The 23191-nt window shown below is 42.9% G+C and overlaps 2 protein-coding genes across 3 annotated transcripts in view; both read left to right on the top strand.

The window, feature by feature from the left end:
- The window catches only part of LOC105905575 (DLA class I histocompatibility antigen, A9/A9 alpha chain-like), a 62987-nt gene extending 55090 nt beyond the window's left edge, over positions 1–7897 (top strand). The window contains exons 6-8 of one of the 2 annotated variants that reach the window (XM_031564159.2): positions 5296–5313; positions 5623–5673; positions 7800–7897. In XM_031564159.2, the coding sequence (XP_031420019.2) occupies positions 5296–5313; positions 5623–5673; positions 7800–7882 (152 nt within the window). In that variant the 3' untranslated portion in view covers positions 7883–7897. The remainder of the gene's footprint in view (positions 1–5295; positions 5314–5622; positions 5674–7799) is intronic. The other variant, XM_042707469.1, reaches the window with a different exon arrangement.
- LOC105901307 (class I histocompatibility antigen, F10 alpha chain-like) overlaps positions 1–23191 on the top strand; it is a 128102-nt gene that overhangs the window by 30992 nt on the left and 73919 nt on the right. The gene's annotated exons all lie outside the window — the stretch shown is intronic.

Raw genomic sequence — 23191 nt, 5'->3', positions numbered from 1 at the left:
AACACTTTAGTTGGAGAGACTAGTTATGTACTTGTAGTGGTAATAATACAAGTTGTCATGAACCATAACTGTTTGGGGATGTTCTCTAGATAGTTAGTTATCATACCTAGCGATAGCGTAGTTCGCTAGATAGATAGCTAGCTGTAAGCAGCTTCATTTACTTTGGAGCAGACATATGTGTTTTTCGATATATTGACTTGGGAGTGGGGTCTCCCACACGGTTTAATCCACCGCCGGCACCTTTCCTCCTGTGTTTTGGGCTTTGGAAATGCGAGAAAAAGAATTACGCGTCCCTCTAATCTCTCAGCGTACCTTGTGTCAGATCTACAAGTCCCGTAGGCACACTGTTTCACCATGCTGCTCAGACCTCAAAGTTGTCGGACCTTCTTCTCTTAGTAGCGGTTGCTAAGGTATGATTGGACGAGGGCCATTCTAGGGAGGAGTTTCGCGATCGGTCAATTGTGAGTTATTCACAAGTGGTTTTCTTCCAGCGAGAAGGCAAACAAATTTCGATAAAACTATTATGTTTCATTTTTAATACCATGTAGTACCATAGGAGCTTAAGTTAATGTTCTGTTTACTTGGCAACGGTGGAATAAAAATGGCGGCGGAAATGTCTGTTTCTGGTGGGGTAGCTCCGCCCATAACCTCGGGACGAACCCAACGTCACCGGTTCTTGTATAAAGTAGGTGCTGAGTTGGAACCTGTTTTTTGGAACCAGAGCCAGGTTTATTTGTGTGGAAAACCGAAGAACTGGTTCGAGAATTGGAACCAGCCCAGAACCAGCACCGGCCCGGCTTTGGTGGAAAAGGGGTAAATGGCAACAGCAAGGGCAGATCGATTTGTGAACGGTATCTTTTCTGAGCAAATGAAAATCATGGCGTGCTTTAAACCCGACAAAAAACGAAAAGTTGATTCCAAAAATCTCGAATTTAAGACAGAGTGGACTGACAAGTATGCATTTGTGCTGCCTGTGAGGAGCACAAAGCCGATGTGTTCAATCTGCAACGAGACGGTTGCCCTTGTCAAAAGTGGTAACGTGAAACGTCACTATGAAACATAGCATGCACACTTCGAACAACATTACCCCCAGAACACTGAGGTAAGGTCCAGAAACCATCTGCAATCATCATACCAAGCAACATGCAGTGTAATAGTTAGATCAGCCACAAGAGTGTGCATACCTCAACATACTGTTGTTGTTGTGAGTCTGCCTTTTCAACCATGAATATGGTGAAAAACAAATACAGGAGCACACTCACTAATGCACACTTACATCAGTGCCTCCGCCTGGCCTTCACACCTTTTATGCCCAAGTTTAAACCACAAAAAGTGTCACCTTTCACACATCACCTTTTGTGCATAGTTTGAACATTTTGGTTGGAGTTATGTTTTTGGATTTAGACCGTCACTGTTCCGTTCTTAACAAGAACCGGTTCTCGATTCCCATCCCTACATGGGACTAAGCACCTCCCTATGCAGGTGGATCTTCGACTTCCTGACGGGGAGGCCACAGGTGGTGAGAATCGGTGACCGCACCTCATCCACAGTGATCACCAACACAGGCACCCCCCAGGGCTGTGTGCTCAGCCCCCTCCTGTTCTCTTTATTCACGCATGACTGTGCAGCAGAGTTCAAATCTCATCGTGAAGTTTGCTGACGATACAATCATTGTGGGCCTCATCACTGACAATGACGAGTCAGCCTACAGAGAGGAGGTTGATACCCTGACAACATGGTGTCAGGTTAATAACCTCTCTCTCAACATCAGCAAAACTAAAGAGATGATTGTGGACTTAGGAGACGGATCCGTACTGGAAAAGGTCAGCTGCTTCAGGTTCCTCGGGGTGAACATCAGCAGTGATCTCACCTGGTCTGCTCACACGGACAAGGTGGTGAAAGCGGCCTGGAAACGCCTCTTCTTTCTGAGGAGACTGAAGAAGTTTGGTATGGAATCAGTCATCCTCACTAACTTTTACAGATGTACTATAGAGAGCATCCTGACTGGTTGCGTCACAGTGTGGTAAGGGAGCTGCACAGCCAAGGACCGTAAGGTCCTACGAAGTGTGGTCAGGTCTGCAGAGTTCATCATCGACAGAGAGCACCCAGCCCTGCAGGACATCTTCCACACACGATGCATCAGAAAAGCTGGCAGGATCCTTAAAACTGTTATCATCCATCCTTAAGACTTTTTTCCCCGTTGCCTTCTGGCAGGCGCTACCGAAGTATTCGGTCTCGCACCCGTAGATTGGAGAGCAGTTTCTTTCCAAGGGCCATCAGGCTTTTTATAAAATAGGGTGATATTTGAATTGAATGAAACCCAAAAGGACTGTATTACTGGTTGTGAAATAGGTGACAATCGCCACAGGTCTGTCCGGTTAGAACAAGAATGTCCCAATCAAGGCGGGGCAGACAATCACCTAAGGCGGGACACCCTGCTTTTAGTTTTTCTGTCTCTCCTGTGCACACACATGAACACACATACTAATGACTTGCCACACATGTGAGCAGGTGATGCACTCATGAAAGCAGATACAAGCTCGTGCTGATGGTTATTCAGCTTCTGGGTGACAGTTGAATGAATAACAGAATGATGCAGATGATGAAGGTAGTGAGGAATCAGAGGTGTGATTCTGATGATTCTAAATCTTTCCTCCCCATCTTACCCTCAGGTGTGCACAGTGGCAGAACGTGTTTTGGCTGTCAGTGGGATGATGAGAGTGATGCTGTGGATGAATTTGATCAGTTTGGTTATGATGGAGAAGACTTTATCTCACTGGATCTGAAGAACCTGAGATACATCGCATCAAATCAACGGGCTGTCCTAACAAAAAACACCTGGGACCATCACAGGGTTGATCTTGATATGTGGAAGAATTACTACTCCCAGTACTGCATTGAGTGGCTGAAGAAGTATGTGCAGTATGGGAACAGCATTCTGGGGAGAACAGGTACAGCAGCACACAACACTGATACCTGCATTTGATTTTCAGTGGGCAGGATTTCAGTCATTGTGTTGAAACTAATGTCCTCCTCCAAGAGATACCATCCTTTCAATCTCTAATCAATTGTATTCACTTTATGTAGGTATATCAATGTAGTACAATGTAATGTACTCTATCTTCAGATAGTTATTCCAAGGAGACAAACATTAGACCACTCTAGTAGATCACTTTGCTTTCCTGCATTGCTGTCATTTTCATTATTATTGTTGTATTGTTACTATTCTCTGTCATTGTTACTATCCCCTTCTCTTACTACCTTGATCTTCCAGTCTCCCCTGAGGTCACCCTCTTCCAAAAGGACTCGGGAGTGGTGTGCCATTCCACAGGTTTCTATCCTGAAGAAGTGGTGATCACCTGGAAGAAGGATGGAGAGGACCTGCATAAAGACGTTAATATGTGGGAGACGCTGCCCAATGGGGATGGAACCTTCCAGAAGAGAGCTGAACTTACAGTGTCACCTGAGGAGAGGAAGAAGGGACACTTCACCTGTGAAGTGGGCCACAAGAGCGGAAAGCCCATTGTTAAGACCTTGATTGTGGAAGATGGTAAGAACCAACACCTTAAACACCAGTATGGAGATGGACCATTGCTTGATACATGTTATTGTGGTGTTAGTGAACCTCCAAAAAACCTGAAGTAGAATGTTAAATAATGACTGTAACCATATATTCTTTTTCATGACCCAAACCTACCACTAACTGACATTTGCTGGTGTAACTGTACCAGATCTCTGTGTTTTTGTCCTATCTCGTGTATATCCACATTATATACAACCAGTGAGCCATGAATGAGTGATCTGCTCCTGTTCACACCACTCATTGCTCTGTTTTGTCACTGTAGTGGCTAGGTGGCTAATCTGCACCACTGTCCTTCATACACCATACTTCCAGTAACACCACTAATGGTGTTCTGCAGCGTATCGAATGTTAAAACTAGTTTAAATCATTTCATAATGGGTTCAGACAAAATAAATGATATTGATGATAGAAGCTACCAAGCAACTATGCTTCCACCTGCTGTAATGAGCAGTAGATCCAACCATAACTTGGAGCAATGCTTCCAGAAACACTAAATCATTGGCAGTTGCCACCATAGTTATAAAGCAACTCCTTAGGAAGACATTCTCCATGATAAGGAGGCACAGAACTCATCAGAGCATTGATCTGCCTCCGTCAGTTACACCAATCACACATTAAGCCAAGTTTCAGAATAACGTCCAGAAAAAATGACGTGTTCAGCTTATCAAAAAATAATGCACTTTTTAAATGAATTTAGTTTCTTTTACAAAATTACACAATGTGATTTATTTACACTTTTGGAACATTTGTAGGCTATGTGATGGAATGAATCATGTAATCCTCTAAAATCAGTGTTTTTCTACTTTGAGGTCTTCATACTGGATAGTGTTGTCATGTACAGAGAGGGGAGACATACTTGGTGACTAGTTTCATTTAACAGGTCTGTGCGCCACCCCAGACTCACTGTAGGATGATCAGGGTCATGTGTGTCATGTGTGTCATGTGTGCATGTGTGTCATGTGTGTCGTGTGTGTTGTGTGTCATGTGTGTCGTGTGTGTGTCATGTGTGCATGTGTGTGTATGTGTGTCGTGTGTGTCATGTGTGCATTTAATAATGTTAGGCGATTAACAGAGACCTTTCTTTTCTGTAGACAATAACCTTGTTGGCTTCATCATTGGCTGTGTCGTCGCTGCTCTTGTCATGATCGGTGTGGTTGTTGCCATTGTCATAATGAAGAAGAAAGGTGAGAGTAACATCTTTCATGCCATGATGATGTGATAGTAATATATTTGGAGACTCAGTCTGGTGAGAGTAACATCTTTCAGCCTTGATGATGTGATAGTAATATATTTTGAGACTCAGTCTGAGATATGATCAGTCCAGGAAACAGGTTTAATCTTGTACAATGGAGACATAGACAAAGGTATCACTCAAGGCTTCACCTAAGACTTTTCTAAAAAGCCATTGTAACATTTCAGATAAATGCCCTCTGAGAATAAAGTGTGTCACCCTGTATTCATGAGGCCTTGGGGACACAAGTCACTGAGCCATTTGCTGAAACCTTTCACACCTCCCTCAGGACAATCTCTCTTACAGAATATTCAACCAGAAATGCTTCCATTCTAGCCTAACTTCAAATAAAAGCACAATTACAACTAGATATAAGATGCATTGAATGATTGACTATGGTATATCATTATTAAGTCTGAACCTTAAATTCTGATTCCTTCAGATGCATCAGCATAATAAACATCCTCTTGTATCTTTACAGGCTACAACAAGGCATCACGTGAGTACCTCTTGCAGCTATAAGCCTGACATCTTCTAGATAACTAGAATATTGATATTAGAATAGAAATAGAATATTTGATATTTGATATTTTGATACTATCTTGGTCATCTGTTATATATTTGTGTCTTTGTAATCTTATTAAAAACACTAATAAACATTTATTTGATGACAAGGCATACAGAAAGTAATGAAAAAAATGAATTACAAAACAATATACAAGCTTTAAAGGTTGTTGTGATATACGAGTTTTATAGTTGATTTTGTGATTTGTGTTTTTGTTTTATATGTGCTTTGACCTTCTCACAGAGTCCGATGCCGGTTCTGATTCCGGTTCTGATACCTCTGCCACATTGCAAGGTACGGTTCATACTTCAGTTTAGACCAGTGCTTCTAAAACTTTTGCAAGCCTATGCTTCCCAAATCGAAAGTAATGATTTTGGAGGATCTGTTATGAGTGTATGTGTTGGTGTTGTGCTTATGTAGTAAGAATGTGATATGAATACATACAGTGGGGAAAATAAGTATTTAACCCCTGCCGATTTCGCAAGTTTGGCCACTTGCAAAGAAATGCGTGATCTATAATTGTAATGGTAGGTGTATTTTAACAGTGAGAAACAGAATATCAACAAAAACATCCAGAAAACTGCATTTTATAACAGTTATGAATTGATTTGCATTTGCAATAAGTATTTGAACCCCTAGCAAAACATGACTTGATACTTGGTGGAGAAACCCTTGTTGACAAGCACAGACGTCAGACTGTTCTTCTAGTTGGTCACCAGGTTTACACACATCTCACCAAATCCTTAAGGTTGCGTTTTCAACGGGAGGGAATGAGGGAATGAGGTTCAAGCCCAATATTCCATGGTACATGGCCCCATCCATAGTCCCCTCGATGCGGTGGAGTCGTCCTGTACCCTTGGCAGAGAAACAGCCCCAAAGCATAATGTTTCCACCTCCATGCTTGACGGTGGGGATGGTGTTCTTGTGGGCACATAACTGGTCTGTGGGAGCCAGAATTCTTGCTGTTTGCTAGGGGTTCAAATACTTGCCGCAACAAATGCAAATCAATTCATAACTGTTATAAAATGCAGTTTCTGGATGTTTGTTGATATTCTGTTTCTCACTGTTAAAATACATCTACCATTACAATTATAGATCACGCATTTCTTTGCAAGTGGCCAAACTTGCGAAATCGGCAGGGGGTCAAATACTTATTTTCCCCACTGTATATATATATATATATATATATAATAAAGGCAAGAGGCTATTGCTTTTCAGTAGGCTAAGGGCGATTGCAATACTAACACCTTAATGGCAATGTGGGACACAAACCAGAGCAGGTGGATTAACAGAGATAATAATTTGATCAGAAACCAGAGATAAAATAACTTTGTATGTTTTTTGCACAATACAAAACCAGTGTTGGGGATCTCAAGGCTGAGCTCAGTAGGAAGAGAAAATACATGGAATGATGGCAGATACAGATGTAGGCCATGCTACTGCAGACAGAAACGATAGGAAAGCTGTTTAAAGTGTAAAAGTGTACTGCAATAGCAGTGTTGTAAAGCTGAGGTTATGTCTGGAAACCGAAGTGGGGAGATAAGAATAGCCTTTTAAAAGGCTGTTGATACTATTGACAGCAAAACTGATCGAACTACAAAACTATTGATACTTAAGTGGTAGTCTATGTAAGGACAAACTTACAAAGGCCAACCTGTGGACATCTACTACAGTTCGTTATTGATTAATCAAATCATAACTATGAATTTTCATTGGCCAGGCTGAAGGCAACGGTGTCTGTGATTTGTTGGTGCAACTGTAATCCAGGTCCCTGTCATTTTGAGGTCCGTGGCCCCACGCCCACCTTCAAGGCCCCCAGTTTGAGAACCACTGCTTTAGACCATTTAGTCTTCTATGTTCTGACTCAGTTTTCTAAAGACACACAGATATGAGTGTTTGTGTTCTCTCAGTGTAATCAGCTGTGCACTGAGGGTCATCATTTTGTGCTGATTAAGTTTGTTACTCAGCACGGTGGCTCAGTGGTTAGCACTGTCGCCTCACAGCAAGAAGGCCCTGGGTTCGAATCCCGTTTGTTCCAGGTCGTTCCAGGTCGTCCCAGGTCCTTTCTGTGTGAAGTTTGCATGTTCTCCCCGTGCCTGCGTGGGTTTACTCCGGGTACTCCGGTTTCCCCCACCATCATAAAGACATGCATTGCATCGTATGAGTATGAGTATGAGTATGAATATGAATGAATGTTGGTGGTGGTCGGAGGGGCCGTTGGCGCTGATTGGCAGCCACGCTTCTGTCAGTCTGCCCCAGGGCAGCTGTGGCTACTGAGGTAGCTTACCACCACCGGTATGACTGTGTATGAATGACTACTGGACTCTGGACTCTGTAAAGCGACTTCGGGTATATAGAGAAGCGCTATATAAGATTGAATTCATCATTACTCTGATATCTATTGTGTCAATTGTCTCCAGGGAAGGAGCCGAGTGTGGTAACTGCTGAGCATGGAGAGGGAGGAAAGATGAAGAATTCTTTATTTTCCGGTTTTCAGCAATAACTCATCCTTTTAAAATCTGCTGTATAGATTATAGTACATGTTTAGTGGCTGTTTAATCTGTTCCAATGTACAAAATCTGGAAAGATTTCTTCTATCATCACATGAACATAGTGTAGCATTATTTTGTATCTGTAACTCATACCCCTGGATGTGTACTCTGTCTGTCTCACTGAGACCTGAACTGTTAGCATCTGAACCCCTTCCCCCCAGAAAGCCTACAAATGCCAACACACGGTACAGTCAGGTAGGACATTTTCTGACCACTTTATATGCTTTTCAGTTGCCGCTTATGGATGCCATCCAATCAATTGTGATAGCTTCAAATCTATCATATGGGGGATTGAATGATCTATGTGTCTTATTTCCTGAAATTGCTTGCACTATTTTATGTTATGACAAATGTTTCCAATCTGCCTTTGTCTGTAACCTAACCATTTGCATGGCCAATAGTCCTATGTTCATTTGCATCCAAATAGTTATTGTGGGCCCAGGCCTTGCTGTGTACTGCCCTTCACACCTAAGACAAAACTCCACAACACAGATTTATTTCACTTTCATTAGTTTATTAGTTTCTGTCCACCCCCCTTCTATCTATTTTGTTATTTTGTCTTTGTTTGTTCCACCTTTATCCCTTTTATTTTGTCCAAGTCTTGACTGGAAAATACTCTTGTACACATCAGCTGGCACCACTACACCACGTCAAGCACCTCCCTGTTTCTGTGTGTCCTTGGGCTTTTTGGCCTCTTGGAGCTGTGGGCTCATACTCAGGTGATGGACTGTCCACCCTCCCCCAGACACACATACTCACACTAAAGTGAAGGACTATTGACAGTCATATGGCCACAAGGGATACATGGCCATTGGACACCTGTACACTACAACCTGCCATCCACGTGCTTCAGACCACTCTTGAAACTGTTCCTGATTCAGCACTTCTTGTCATGGTAGAGACTGCCCACCCAGAACACTAACATGCATTGCAGAAGGAATCTCCATATGGGTGGTGGTTGTTTACATGGTTATTCTTGTGTGAGCATAGAAATGCTCATATGGGGGCCTGATAGAACCAAATATTGCTATTTTACTGTTGTAAGACACATCAACTGTAGCATTATAGCATCAAGTAGCATTGTAGCATAAAGTGTAGCATTATTTTGTATCTGTAACTCATAGCCCTGGATGTGTACTCTCTCTGTCTGTCTCACTGAGACCTGAACCGTTAGCATCTGAACCCCTTTCCCCCCAGATAGCCTCCTTCCTGCTATCACCCTTTGTCCTCTGTTCTCACCCCCTCCCCCCACAGGTGAACCCCCACCCCACTGTCTCCCCTTCCTGCCATTACCTGTAGGGTGTGGGCTCACCCCCTTCCCCTGTATTCTACCTGACTGGAGGGTATAAATGCCAACACATGGTACAGTCAGGTAGGCCATTTTCTGAGCGAGAGAAGAGGGGGTCTCCACGCTGAAATAAACTCCAGAAGTCCTGACTGCATCTTCCAGTCCGTTCTTCGTTTCCAGTCCGTCCGTCCGTTCATAGTTTGGCTTGCTCATTAGATTCTATCAAGTTGCAACCTCTTTAGTCAGTGGTGGGAAATGGGCAATTATGGATACTTTACTGTAGGAAGGAACAATGATCCACCATGCAAAAATGTAAAGTATTTAATATTTTCCTGTGAGTCAATAAACAGATAATTACAGATAAGACTACATTGACAGAAAAGGTTAACAAATCCAAAATTGTGTACAACGTTGAAGTGGTGGACACTGTAACTAATTGTAATGGACTGCTTAAAAACTAAATAAAGACCCAAATTGGACCAAATTGGAAGACCTCTTGTCTTTTCTGTGTTGCATGTAGTGTAAATAATAGCGACAACACCTCTATGGTAGTCTGGACAAATAGAGTTCCCATCTAAGAATCAGCCGTTTGGTTGTGTTGTTGTATTTAGTGCACAATAATACTGCTCCCCTAATAAGTGATTTGTACATGTACACATCTCCTTCATATGTCTGGTGAAAAGATAGCCCTCAATTAAGCTTCCCAAGCTTTTAATGGCAGCCCTCAGTTTGACAATGAAAAAAAACACCACAATTCAAAGATGTTTTAATGAGAAAAAAAAACAGCTGTTCTATCAGCAGTTTCGTAGCTTTTCTTTAACATTGTTTCTACATTTCAACAGTTTTACATTTTCAATTTAATTTTATCAATCAGTTAAAGTTTTTTTCTGTTTTTATTTTTATTTCATTAGAGCTCTTCAATAGAGCGGATCAAATATGGCCAAATCAAATATTACATATTAATAAATACGAGAATATTTGTATCATTAACAATTACGTTTCACATTTATAGTCATGATTGATGATATAGGCATCGTGATGTCCTAAAATAAATAAAAGCACTACACAAACACTGCAAATGTAAGGGAATAAATAAATAAGCACTAAACTCAATCGCGTTGATATAGCCATAGTGGAATAGAATGGACACATCTACATTCTGCAACAGTACCTCCACCTCTGCATCGGTGAAGTTAGCGCTTACTCGACCGGTGCTCGCTTTCCGCTTTGACATGACTCGCTTTCGAGTTGCTTTCGCGTGGATTCGGTCGATTCCGACTGCACACGTCACTACGGTTTTGTGCCCTTATAAGGAGCTGGCGGGGCGTGTATGTATGCAAATTCAGGTGCACGAGCACGAGGTGCGTGCGTTCAATTTAAGAATCCTAATTCGGGGGAGCACAGCTTAGGACACTTCAGCTGCGTAAGAACCCATTTTCAGGCGTTCATGAATCAGGCAGAGATCTTTTCTTACGTTGGTCTCCCGAAGTCCGTAAGAAAACATTTTAGAAGACATTTCAGAACATTTTCGAGAATGAGGCCCAATGTTCTAATCTTTGCCCTATCATATTTTTCAGAGGAATTTGATTTCCAGCACAGACAAATATCTTTCAAAACAGACTTTGCTTTTAACTTTAGAGTGGACAACATTATCCCTTATTATACAATTACTGATTTTGTTTCCATTTTTGTTTTAATGCCATACGCTTTTTGTGAAATTCAGCTAATTGCTCCATATGGTCCTCCAGCTCTCCGCTCAGTGTGTCAAAAAAACCTGTTGGTGTTGGTACACAGTCCTCCTGGCGCTGTAAGTGTAATGGTGTGAATCTAGGTATGGACTGGTTTGAAACATTTAGAACATCCCCTTCCTGCAGGGATGTATTACCACATGGGCCTACCGGACCCAGGCCCAGGGGCCCAAGAGCTCCAGAGCCAAAGCCAGAGCCCCTGTGTGTGGGGGGGGGCTTTTATGCACCCAGGCCCAGGGGCCCATCACATCATAATCCGCCAACGCCTTCCTAGAGTGATGGGAGAGCTCTGACACGTCCTCCTGGCATACCTTCATCTGGAACACTTCAAAGACAAACTACAGGAATATTTCAACATGCGTGCACAATAATAAGCAAGAATAAACACAACATACGCTTAATGGCCCTCATTCTCGAACATTTTCTGAAGTTTCTTCTGAAATGTTTCTTACGGGCTTCGGAAAAACAACGTAAGCAAAAGACATCCGCCAAATTCATGCACGCTTGAAAATGCGGTCCTACGCAGCAGAAGTTTTCTGGGCTGTGCTCCCCCGGAAGAGTTTTCTTAAATTGAAAGCGCGTTCTCGTGCTCCTGAATTTGCATACATACACGCCCTGCCAGCTCCTTATAAGGGCACGCAACCGTAGTGACGTGTGCAGTCGGAATCGACCGAATCTACACGAAAGCAACTCGTAAACGAGTCATGTCAAAGCGGTTTCGTGTACATTACATTTAGTCATTTAGCAGACACTTTTGTCCAAAGCGACGTACAAGGGATAGAACAGTCAAGCTACGAGCAATAGAGACCTAGTGTAACAATAAATACTACTTTACATAAGAAATAGAAAAACGAAATAGGAAATAAAAACGAAGTGCAGGAATGTAACTGCTATAAGTGCAAGTTAAGCACTAGTGGAAGTGCCAGTTAGGAAGGGAGGTGCTCTCTGAAGAGTTGGGTCTTCAAAAGCTTCTTAAAGGTAGAGAGGGACGCGCCTGCTCTGGTAGTGCTAGGCAGTTCGTTCCACCAACGTGGAACTACTTGAAAATTCTGGATTGCCGTACTTGCACAGACGGCAGTGCCAAACGACGCTCACTAGACGAGCGCAGCATTCCGGTGTAGTCCTTTTATTTATTTTATGACATCACGGTGCCTCGTAGAATCATGACTATAGGCCTACATGTGAAACGTAATTGTTAATGATACTTTAATCCGAGGATCTGTAGAGTTGATGTGAACGCAATCACCAACGATTTCTCACAAATTCATTAACACGGAGAGTTTTCTTAAATGCGATTCCTCAAAAAACCACAAGATGGCCAACGGGGCCATCTTGTGGTTTTTTAAGGAATCGCATTTGAGAAAACTCTGGCCGAGTTACGACTGCTATTTCGAGTTCGGAAAGTCTTCTGAAGTTCAGAGCAAATCCCAGATGAGAAAACTTTCATGAATGCCGAATGTTGTCCTAAATCCAATTCCTCTTAAATTCCTCTTAAATTCCTCTTAAATTCTTCTTAACTGCGTTCGAGAATGAGGCCCAATGTTTCCTTTTTTATATTTGCATGTATGTGTTTGTTTGGTTATGTTTGTTTTCCCCTCTTGCTGGTTCATATCATATTCATCAATTGGCTGTAACATGCTTAGCGCCAAATGACCAAAACAATAACAGCATCCCTAGTCACCTAGATGTAACAGTGCTCCTCCAGAGTAGGCTCTCTCTGTGTGGCATGTGTAATATCAGGTATGCCCAGCTCATAGGCCTCCTCTATAGTTATGTCCTCACTGTAGCCACGGGCCACCACGCTGTATGCAAGGCCATTTACACATCCTGGATTTTCACTCCCAATAGCTTAGCAAGTCCAATAGACTGCTGCGGAGTGCGAGGGAGAGACTGCCGTGTTCACACTATGTACGATTCACTACATCTATGTAGCAGTTATAATAGTCAACAATGTTTCAATATTCAGCCTGTAAGCACCTTCATCACTGTTCCCTGGACAATCTTGGCATTCATGATGTTTCCACATCCATCAGCAATTGGATCATGCTATATGGGAGAGAGAACATTTCTGTTAGTAGCTCTGTCTAGTTGTAGTAGTTGAAGCCCTGTCTAGCACAGGGCCCAGGTAGTTTTGCATTTCCTAGGTTAGGCTGTTTTCCCCCCTTACATGTAAACAAAAGGAATGTAGCTTCTCATCATGCAGGGAGGAATAATAAGATGTTTGTACTAAATTAAAAAATCACCTAAATGCAGAAAGAAATACTTTTTAAAACATCACTCACAGACTCACACTAGTATTGCCCACGTGGCTCTACAGACAATTTAGCTTCATAGTCAGAATGTCTGTCTCAAAAAACTATAATGTATGCAATCAGAGTAAATTGCTAAATGAAACTGGATCTTGTCCCTTCTTAACATCTCTGTGGCAGTATCCAGATGGGGTCCCCTCCACTTGTGAAGGCTGCTGCTTCTGTGATGAAGGAGCTCTAATACTGCAACAAAGAGGAACTTCAGGCAGGCTTCATCACCACAGGCTGGGACAGGACGGACCTCAGGTGAGTCCATCCTCAGTCCAGCTATGATGAAGAGAGTCAGCTTGACTTACAGTATGTCATAAATAGTATTATGTACTTTACGAGGAGGTATTATAAGAAGAAAGAATTAGTTTAATGTAAATGGGAGTCACTTTAACCTGGTCATTCACAGTGCTCTATAGCCATAGCTGTTATTTTATATTGAGGATTATTCCGACTCTGCTGGACATCATAATCCACATAATTGGACAAACGTTTGTTTGAATACAGTTGAACTTTTCTACTCCTTTGTGTATTTGTCCACACAGGTGTACACTATCCCTGGGTGGGATGCTGCTCAGTCAACCTTTCACCATTGGAGGATCAGGGAGCACCTGTATCTATGGCTACGCTGATGCCAAGTACAAACCCATCATGAACCGTGAAGAGTTCTTACAGTTTCACACCAATGGTTAACAAAGTGTAATTCACAGCAGACATGAACTGGTGCTTTTGTCTAGATGTAGTTTACTCATTTTGATGTCCTTAAAGACAAAAAATCCTCAAGTTGGGTTCTGGTAGCATTATCACAGTACTGCATAAGCAGCTTGGCATCTGATAAGGTAAATAATGTGATCCTAGAGTACACAATAATAACAATATTAATAGTAATATTAATATTTCTTTTCTCTCCTTCTCCCTTAGGCCATAGGTAGAGATAATGTCAGTGGTGGGGTGGTACACCTGGTAGTGATCACGGAAGATGGAGTCGAGCATGTGTTCATCCCTGGGACAAGCTTCCCAAATACCATGACGAGTAGAAAAACACTGTTTGAAAACCAATCATTGTGTAACATTAAAGGGATCTTTTATACATTACATTTCAATTTCATGAATTAACACAGCATGACACATATCCATGATTTTGGCAGTTTTTGGTCTTAGGAGAATGAAATATAAAATTATCTCTGGCTTTGGTTGCCTTTGATTTTCTGTGGAGGCACTTTGTGGCACCGCCTCAGATGATTATAATGTATTTCAAACATGTGACCAAGCAGAATCCTTTTTTAAACACAAAGAGAGTTTATAGATGTATTTTGGTAATATGGAGTTTCTTCTAGGGAAATCCAATGGAAATGAATACCTTCTATCCATCCCCTTGTGTACACTTTTTGTGGACTAACCTTGTGAGACTTTACCCTACGTAATCTTACCATCAAAGTTAAAACGTTCATAAAAAGTTCCATTATAATAGCCTATTTACGAAAATAGTCACATGCCCGCTACATTATACAGAGTTAAAGGTTACACCTGATAGATTCCCCAACTCCCTCACGGTGAATCTGTTTTGTTCACAGACTACGGTTGTAGGTATTGAATACGATGGACGCGCCGTGTCGCGTCAGTGGTGAACTGAGTGATGAATAAGCTCTCCCTTCTCCATGATAAGATCTACTGTGCACTGTCTGGATCTGCTGCTGATGCCCAGACCATTGCTGAGGCCTACCAACTAGATGTGCACAGGTGTGAAATATCACACATTATCCTTAGAACACATTAAGGTCATCACGCCATATTGGTCTTCAGCCTACCCTCAATTTATATCATGCCATCTCGGCATTAAGAAATGGGCATTCTAACCAAGTAGTTCAATTGTCATCATTGTTTAGGGGGGGGAGTATGGAAGTGGAATGCGGGTTTGAACTACTGCCCATCATATAAATTCATGATACAATTGTTAACATGTCAGTGTTGAGCTGGGGGAAAACCCCCTTGTTTGTTCTGAAGCTACCCTGGTGAAGAGCATCTCCTACAGGTATAAAGAGGAACTGTCAGCACATCTAATCGTTGCTGATTGGGAGAGGGAAAAAGGGGGACAGGTCTGTTGTTTTTGTTTAGTTTTTTAAGAATTTGCTTATTTTACAGCATTCCTATGACTGTCACTGTCACTGTCACTGTCTTTTCTTTTCATAATTTTTATATTGACACATTTTACCCACACAGTACAGTGGGCCAATAGGCCCAAACTGATGTTGCAATACCGTATATTTACCACAGCAGCTACCCAGCATTAACTGTGAAGAAACATTGGCTAATTCAGTTCTGCTTGTCCTCAGCCATCCAGACTCTCTTCACTGACTAGTGTCTTTATCCAAAGCAACTTTAAACAATTTAGGAACAACAATCAAGCTGCACTAAGTGAGGAGACCTGATTGAGAGTAAACACAAAGTACTGATTCTAGTCAATCTGACAAAAGGGTCAAAAAGAGCAGATAGAATTACTGCACAGTAAGTGCAAGACAGGGAATAAACCCAAAGTTAAAGTGCTCTCCATGGCAGTTAATGTGACTCCATACAGAGTTGCTGTACACTGAGGTGGAGTGTGGAGTGTGGAGTGGCCAGAATACAAAATAGCCATAGTCTGGTCATACCACTCTTACTCTTTACATTCATTGTTGTAGGGTTTAAAAAACACACACACACACAACCTTTATGTGTTGTGAGGAATAGAACACAACTACTATATTCACCCGGTAGGGCAGCATCATATCTTGGGGGAAAAAAAAGAAATAAGCAAATGAATACACATGAATTGCTTGTTACCATATCCATAAACCTTTTTGTGCACCTGCTGTAAAAGATGGAGTTTAGCTACCAGATGACACTATGTAAATTAACTTTTCTTGGTTTCCTGGAAAATGGAATTTTACACATTTCACAACTGCACTAAATTGCGTAAATGTTGGAAATATAGTGTTTGGTAAAGCTCTCTTAGAGGTCTTATGTCGATATGATGATGCCTTAATTAGGAGTAGTTAAAGATTGGATGGTACTGATGGATAGTGTTGGGGTAAACCTCTAACAACAATTCACATCAACCAAATGCCCCTTACTCTTTTGTGTCGACATAATTACTACCTGTTCTTAATCTTGTGAAAAATTGATGCTTTATTTAGAAAGTATGTTTGCAATCCATAGATGACAAAACAACACAAGCCTGGTTTCACAAAACTGTAATATTGATGAACACTGCATGTAAGCAACACTTGTGTAGAGTTCTTGTAAAGTGTACTGGTGTGAAGAGTCTTCCATTGGGGTGCTTGTCCCTGCAAATGCTTTTCTTCTCAACAAATCAGGTGAAGGTGGATGCAGCAGACTCCAATAGGCAGACAGACAGACAGGCAGACAGTGCACAATTAGCCAGCTTACTCCTGCTCATTGGCTTCTGTAAGTAATGGTGTTTGGCTGGTGTGTCCATCGAGGATACCAACCTAGGAGACGGAAAGAAAGGCATGTTTGTTAATACATACATCGATTTAAAATGTTAAAACAAATACACGCAAGTGGTTACAGTTTGTTTGTGTTCTAATAACATATACACCTGTATAGTTACTTGTTGCAACACTATATTGCTTTATAAGACGCGTTGGCGGCGCGTAAACACGCAGCGGCTGGGGGCTCTCCAGACTAGGATTTTGTTTTTGTTTTTAGTAATTGTTTAGTTGTAGTTTTAGTTTAGTTTTAGTTAAGTTTTAAGTGTAATAGCGGCTCGGGGTTCTCCCGATTATAAGATGCCATTGTTTGTAAACTGTTTCGTTGTAGTTTAGTTTAGTTTTAGTGAAATCGCTTAGTTGGTTGCCATGGCGACATGTACACAACTTGTACACAACTTGACTGTCTACAGTCGCCAGGATCTCCTAAACATTGGAGTACGGAGTGAACAATCTGTAAACAGCGACTTTACCCACACACACAGCATACCAGAGGATATAGCCCGGACAGCAGGCTCTCCGTGGATTGTCATTCCCACGGGCAGGAGGAGGAGGCGCCGAAATGAAAGGAGACAAAAGCGAGGCTGCCGGGCTGGCGTTTACGCGCAGCTGAGAAGACGACCGCATAAACTGCCACTTCCTAGCATCTTCCTCTCAAATGCCAGATCCATCACAAATAAAATGGATGAGCTGAAGCTACAGATGGCAGCAAACGGACTCGTACAGGACTGTTGCATTCTGCTGATAACGGAGACCTGGCTCCACTCATCCATTCCAGATACGGCCATAGAGCTAGCAGGACGCACAGCTCATCGCCAGGACAGGAACAGTAACTCCGGTAAGAGCAGAGGAGGGGGGCTATGCATTTATGTCAACAACAACTGGTGTACCAACGCCACGACCATCGATAGCCACTGCTCTCCAGACCTCGAGTATTTAACTGTTAAATGCAGACCCACGTACCTCCCACGGGAGTTTACTGTTGTCATGGTGACTGCTGTGTATATACCACCGGATGCTAATGCCAAGTCAGCCCTTAGTCACTTGTACAATGCCATCAGCCTTAAACAAAACACCTATCCAGAGGCAGTACACGTGATAGCAGGCGACTTCAACCATGCTGATTTGAAGGTAGTGCTCCCTAAGTTCTACCAACACATAAAATGTGCTACCAGGGGAGAAAATACACTGGATAAAGCCTACTCAAACATCAAGCATGGTTACAGGGCTACACAGCTACCCCACCTTGGCTTGTCTGATCACATGTCCCTACTACTCTTACCGGCATACACCCCCCTTAAGAAAAAAGCACCCACAACAAAGACTATTAAGACTTGGCCTGATGATGCCTCTCAGCAGCTGCAGGACTGTTTTGAAACCACCAACTGGGATATTTTCAAGCACCAGGACCTGGAAGTGTACACCTCGACTGTTTTGTGCTACATCAAACACTGTGTCGACACTGTCACAGTGGACAGGCGCATCCGGGTGTATCCTAACCAGAAGCCCTGGATGACAAAAGAAGTCAAAGTGCTGTTGAAGGAGAGGAGCGGCGCCTTCAGGTCTGGGGATGAGGCACAGTACAGGACTGCCAGAGCCAACCTGAGGAGGGGCATCAGGGAGGCCAAGACAGCATACAAGAGGAGGATTGAGGACCACTTCAGCAGCAACAACATACGGCAGGTGTGGCAAGGGGTCCAACACATCACCAACTACAGGTCCAGCAACCTAACTGCAGCCGACGGTGATGACTCGCTGGCTGAGGGGCTAAACTGCTTCTTCACACGCTTTGAAGTTGATACACCGGATGTGACCACGCCACTTCCACTAGACCCCTGTAGCCACACCCTCACAGTGCAGGCACAGGAGGTAAGGCGTGTTCTGCGGGCAGTGAACCCAAGAAAAGCTGCTGGACCAGACGGTGTGACTGGGAGGGTGCTGAGGGACTGTGCAGACCAACTGGCTGGTGTGTTCACCAACATATTCAACCAGTCCCTATCCCAGTGCTTGATTCCACCCTGCCTGAAGTCCTCCACAATCATTCCTCTACCAAAAAAGACCACTGCCAGCACCCCTAACGACTACCGACCAGTGGCACTGACACCTATCATCATGAAGTGTTTTGAGAAACTGGTCCGGAGTCACATCACAACAAGCCTGCCACCCACTTTTGACTCCCACCAGTTTGCATACAGAGCAAACAGGGCTACAGAAGATGCTATTGCCACGGCTCTCCACACCACACTTACACACGTGGAACAGAGAGGGAATTACGCCAGGCTGCTCTTCATAGACTTCAGCTCTGCTTTCAACACGATCATACCAAGCAGACTGGTCACCAAACTAATGGACTTAGGGCTCTCACAGCAAATCTGCTACTGGATCAGAAATTTCCTGACAGACCGCTCCCAGAGGGTTAGAGTAGGATCCCATCTCTCCTCAGCTCTCAGCATCAGCATCGGCTCACCGCAGGGCTGCGTGTTGAGCCCCCTACTCTACACCATCTATACCCATGACTGCACTCCCACCCACCCGAGCAATGCCATCATTAAGTTTGCAGATGATACAACCGTGGTGGGGCTCATCTCAGGAGGAGATGAGACTGCATACAGGGAGGAGGTGCAAAGGCTGTCGACATGGTGCACCTTGAACAATCTTGTCCTCAACACCTCCAAGACAAAAGAGCTGATAGTCGACTATAGGAGGAAAAAATCGGACATGCAGCCTATTGCCATCAATGGGGAGAGAGTGGAGAGGGTATCAGACTTCAGCTTCCTGGGCACTCACATCGAGCAGGACCTTTCCTGGACCAGAAACACCATTGCACTGCTGAAAAAGGCACAACAGAGGCTGTATTTCCTGAGGTTACTCAGGAAGAACAAATTAAAAAAGAAACTGTTAGTGTCCTTTTACCGCTGCTCTGTGGAGTCAGTGCTAAGCTATGGCATCTCGCTGTGGTTTGCCAGCTGCACGGCAGCAGAAAGAAAGGTACTCCAGAGGGTCATTAACACAGCGCAAAAAGTAATTGGCTGCTCTCTTCCACCTCTTGAGGACATTTATAAAACACGCTGCCTCAGAAAAGCCCACAGTATCCTCAGAGACTCAACACACCCTGGTTACCACCTATTTGAACTGTTGCCCTCAGGGAGACGCTTTAGGACCATCATAGCAAAAACAGACAGGCTGAGAAACAGCTTCTATCCCAGAGCCATCATAGCACTTAACAATGCACAAAACTGACCTGTATTTGTCTCTCTGTTGTGTTATATGTCTTGTGTTTTTATAGTGTAAATATGTATATATATATGTTCAATCTATATTTTTATTGTTTTTGTGTCTGAGAGCTGCTACCTCAATTTCGTTGTACTTGTGCAATGACAAATAAATATATTCTATAAGAACAAAAAAACAGCAAACTAACCTCCTGAAGCAACATCGAAACAACATAGGACTACCAGAAGCGTTGCGGTCCTCATATTTGTCTTCATCAGATGTAACAATACAGATGTATTTTATTTTCCTCCTGACTGGACTTGTTGTTACCTTCCCACAACAACCATGACCTAATACCAAATCCTACAGGGTTCTCCAGCTATACCAATTCAAATGCTATACCCAGTTGATGGTGGCACTAAGTGGGCCATCTTCAGCCATACTCATATCCCACTGATTATGGTGGCTCTAAGTAGGCCCTCATCAGATATACCTATGCCCTGTTGATACAGGCTCTAAGTATGCCCATTATCCAGAATTATATTACAGTATATTTGATTGATTTTGGTTTTGTGTTTTAAGTTGTGTTAGCATTTGAATGAAACAAACATTTCCCTGAACATTATTCAGTGGGCAGTGCTGCCCTCAACCCCATTACATTTACATTTACATTTAGTCATTTAGCAGACGCTTTTATCCAAAGCGACTTACAATGTATACACATTTTACATTTACACTGATGGCACACTGCACATCAGGAGCAATTAGGGGTTCAGTGTCTTGCTCAAGGACACTTCGACAGGGAATCGAACTAGCAACCTTCTGATTACTAACCGACTTCTCTACCACTGTACCACTGTCGCCCCGTGCCCCATGCCTGCAGTGTTTGACTTCCTGGATGAGATCAAATGTTGGTGCTGTGTTTCAATATTATTTCACCTTCTTTACATATCTAATCAGACTAGTATGTGATGGCCAAATAGTGAGCACTCTATAGCATGAATATTGGTCTTGAGAGTAATCACTGTCAGTTGTGCACTAAACTGTAGGTGCTCCTTTCTGTTGGACATTTGGGGGAAATATTTGTCAAGTCATCATATATCGGGGCATTTTTCCATCAGCTTTAGTGCATCCTGGAGTTCCTTAGATGAGATTAATTTATTGGATGACATGTAATGGCATTCTTAACAGACTCGTTCATTAATTTAAGGATGTAGTTAATATCCTCCCTTGATAACATCAGTGGTCTCTTTTGGGTCAGTACTAGACTTTAGGCCCCGGGTGTTATTCTTTGAGTAGGAAGGGGTTGCTATATATGTCCCCTGTCATATCAGGCCCTCACTGATTTAGACTTGCAGTTTTGTTTTGTCAGATTTAGACTAGCAGTTTTGTTGCAGTACAGTGGTGTCCTAATCACAATGTGTAATCATTAGCCAGTTTGATGAATCATCAGGTAAGTTATCTAGTTTACATTACGTAATATATAGATCGTAGGCTGACCAGGTTATATAAAACATGCCATGTGCGCGGTGGCATCTATTCCTGTATCAACCGATCTCACTTCCTAGTTTGTGTGCCAACCTTCAAAGCACAGCACAATGTAGAAGACCTTCTCACAAGGTACACGTCATGTGATTTGCATTTTTTTTTTTTTTTTGTTGTTTGCTTTTTAAACTCATCTCTGATCATTTTCTATTATGCTTGACGAATATAAGTTGGCATCCCTTGCAGTGAGATGTCTATTTCCAACCAGTGGATAAATGGTCAAAATAAACTAGATGTTTTCCAGTATCATTTTTGCAGTAAGTGGTGGAAGCTTCTACGTGATTCTATACTCACAGACTGATGTTTTACAATGTAATGCTAACTCTAGTTATAGAATAGAATAGAATAGACTTTATTTGTCATTGTGCATTGGATACACAACGAAATTTGTTTGTGCAACCACTAAAAAAAGTGCAGTTGTGCTGGGTGGAGGGTATGAGGATTGTGTGATTGTTTAGTTCTGTGATGGCCCTGGGGATGAAACTGTTCTGCAGTCTGGAGGTGCGGGCTGTAGTGGCCCGGTAGCGCCTGCCAGAGGGTAGCAGGGTGAAGAGATGGTTTGCGGGGTGAGTCTCATCCTTCAAAATGCCACATGCTCGGCGGAGGCAGCGTGTCCTAAAGATGTCGTCCAGGGGAGGCAGTGAAAGTCCAATTATTCTCTCCGCAGACCTTATGACCTGACTGAGGGATTTCCTGTCCTTGTCTGTGCAGTTGACATACCATGCAGTGATACAGTATGTGAGGACACTTTCAATGCAACAGTGGTAAAAAGACTTAAGCAGCTCGGAAGACAGGTTGTTTCTCTTCAGTATTCTCAAGAAGTAGAGCCGCTGCTGTGCTTTCTTGACTGTGGCGGTTGTGTTACTCACCCATTTCAGGTCCTCTGAGAGCATAACCCCCAGGAACTTAAAGCAGGAGGTCCTCTCCACTTCCTCACCATTGATGATGAGGGGTTGAGGGTTTGCCTTTTGCCGTCTGAAGTCAACTATGATTTCTTTTGTCTTTTTGACATTCAGGGTCAGGTTGTTTTGCTTACACCATCCTGTCAGTCTGTCAACTATCAGAATCAGAATCAGAATTCTTTTTAATGGCCAAGTATATTTACACATACAGGAAATTAACTTGGTGTGGTTGGTGCATAGGACAAAACAAAAACCATAACATACCAACAAAATAGCAAAAACAAGACTAAAAGACAAATGTTTTACAAGATAGAATATTAAATAATAATAAATAATTTGGGCACGTGCAGGGCTAAGATGCAGTGAATTGGAAAACCCAGAGTCAGTGTGATGCAGGGGGCTTGTTTGTGAGCACCACTGCCGTGGGGAAAAAACTGTTCAGGTGGCGCAAGGTTTTGGTCTTTAAAGCCCGGAAGCTTCTGCCGGATGGGAGTCTCTGAAATAGGTGGTGACCGGGATGGGAAGGATGAGCGATGATCTTGCATGCTCTCTTGCTGGTCCTGGAGTGGAACAGGTCTAGGAGAGACGGCCTTCTCGGCTGACCGAATGATCCGCTGCAGTCTGCCTTTGTCCTTGGCAGTAGAGGCAGCAAACCAGATGGTAATTGATGAGGTGAGGATGGACTAAATGATGGCTGTGTAGAACTCGACCATCACTTTCTGCGGCAAGTTGAATTTCTTCAGCTGCCGCAGGAAGAACATCCTCTGCTGAGCCTTCTT

Source organism: Clupea harengus, chromosome 3, assembly GCF_900700415.2.
Source record: "Clupea harengus chromosome 3, Ch_v2.0.2, whole genome shotgun sequence".
Classification (NCBI taxonomy): domain Eukaryota; kingdom Metazoa; phylum Chordata; class Actinopteri; order Clupeiformes; family Clupeidae; genus Clupea; species Clupea harengus.
Note: the sequence above shows the minus strand (reverse complement) of the source record. Positions and strands in the feature narration are given on the sequence as shown.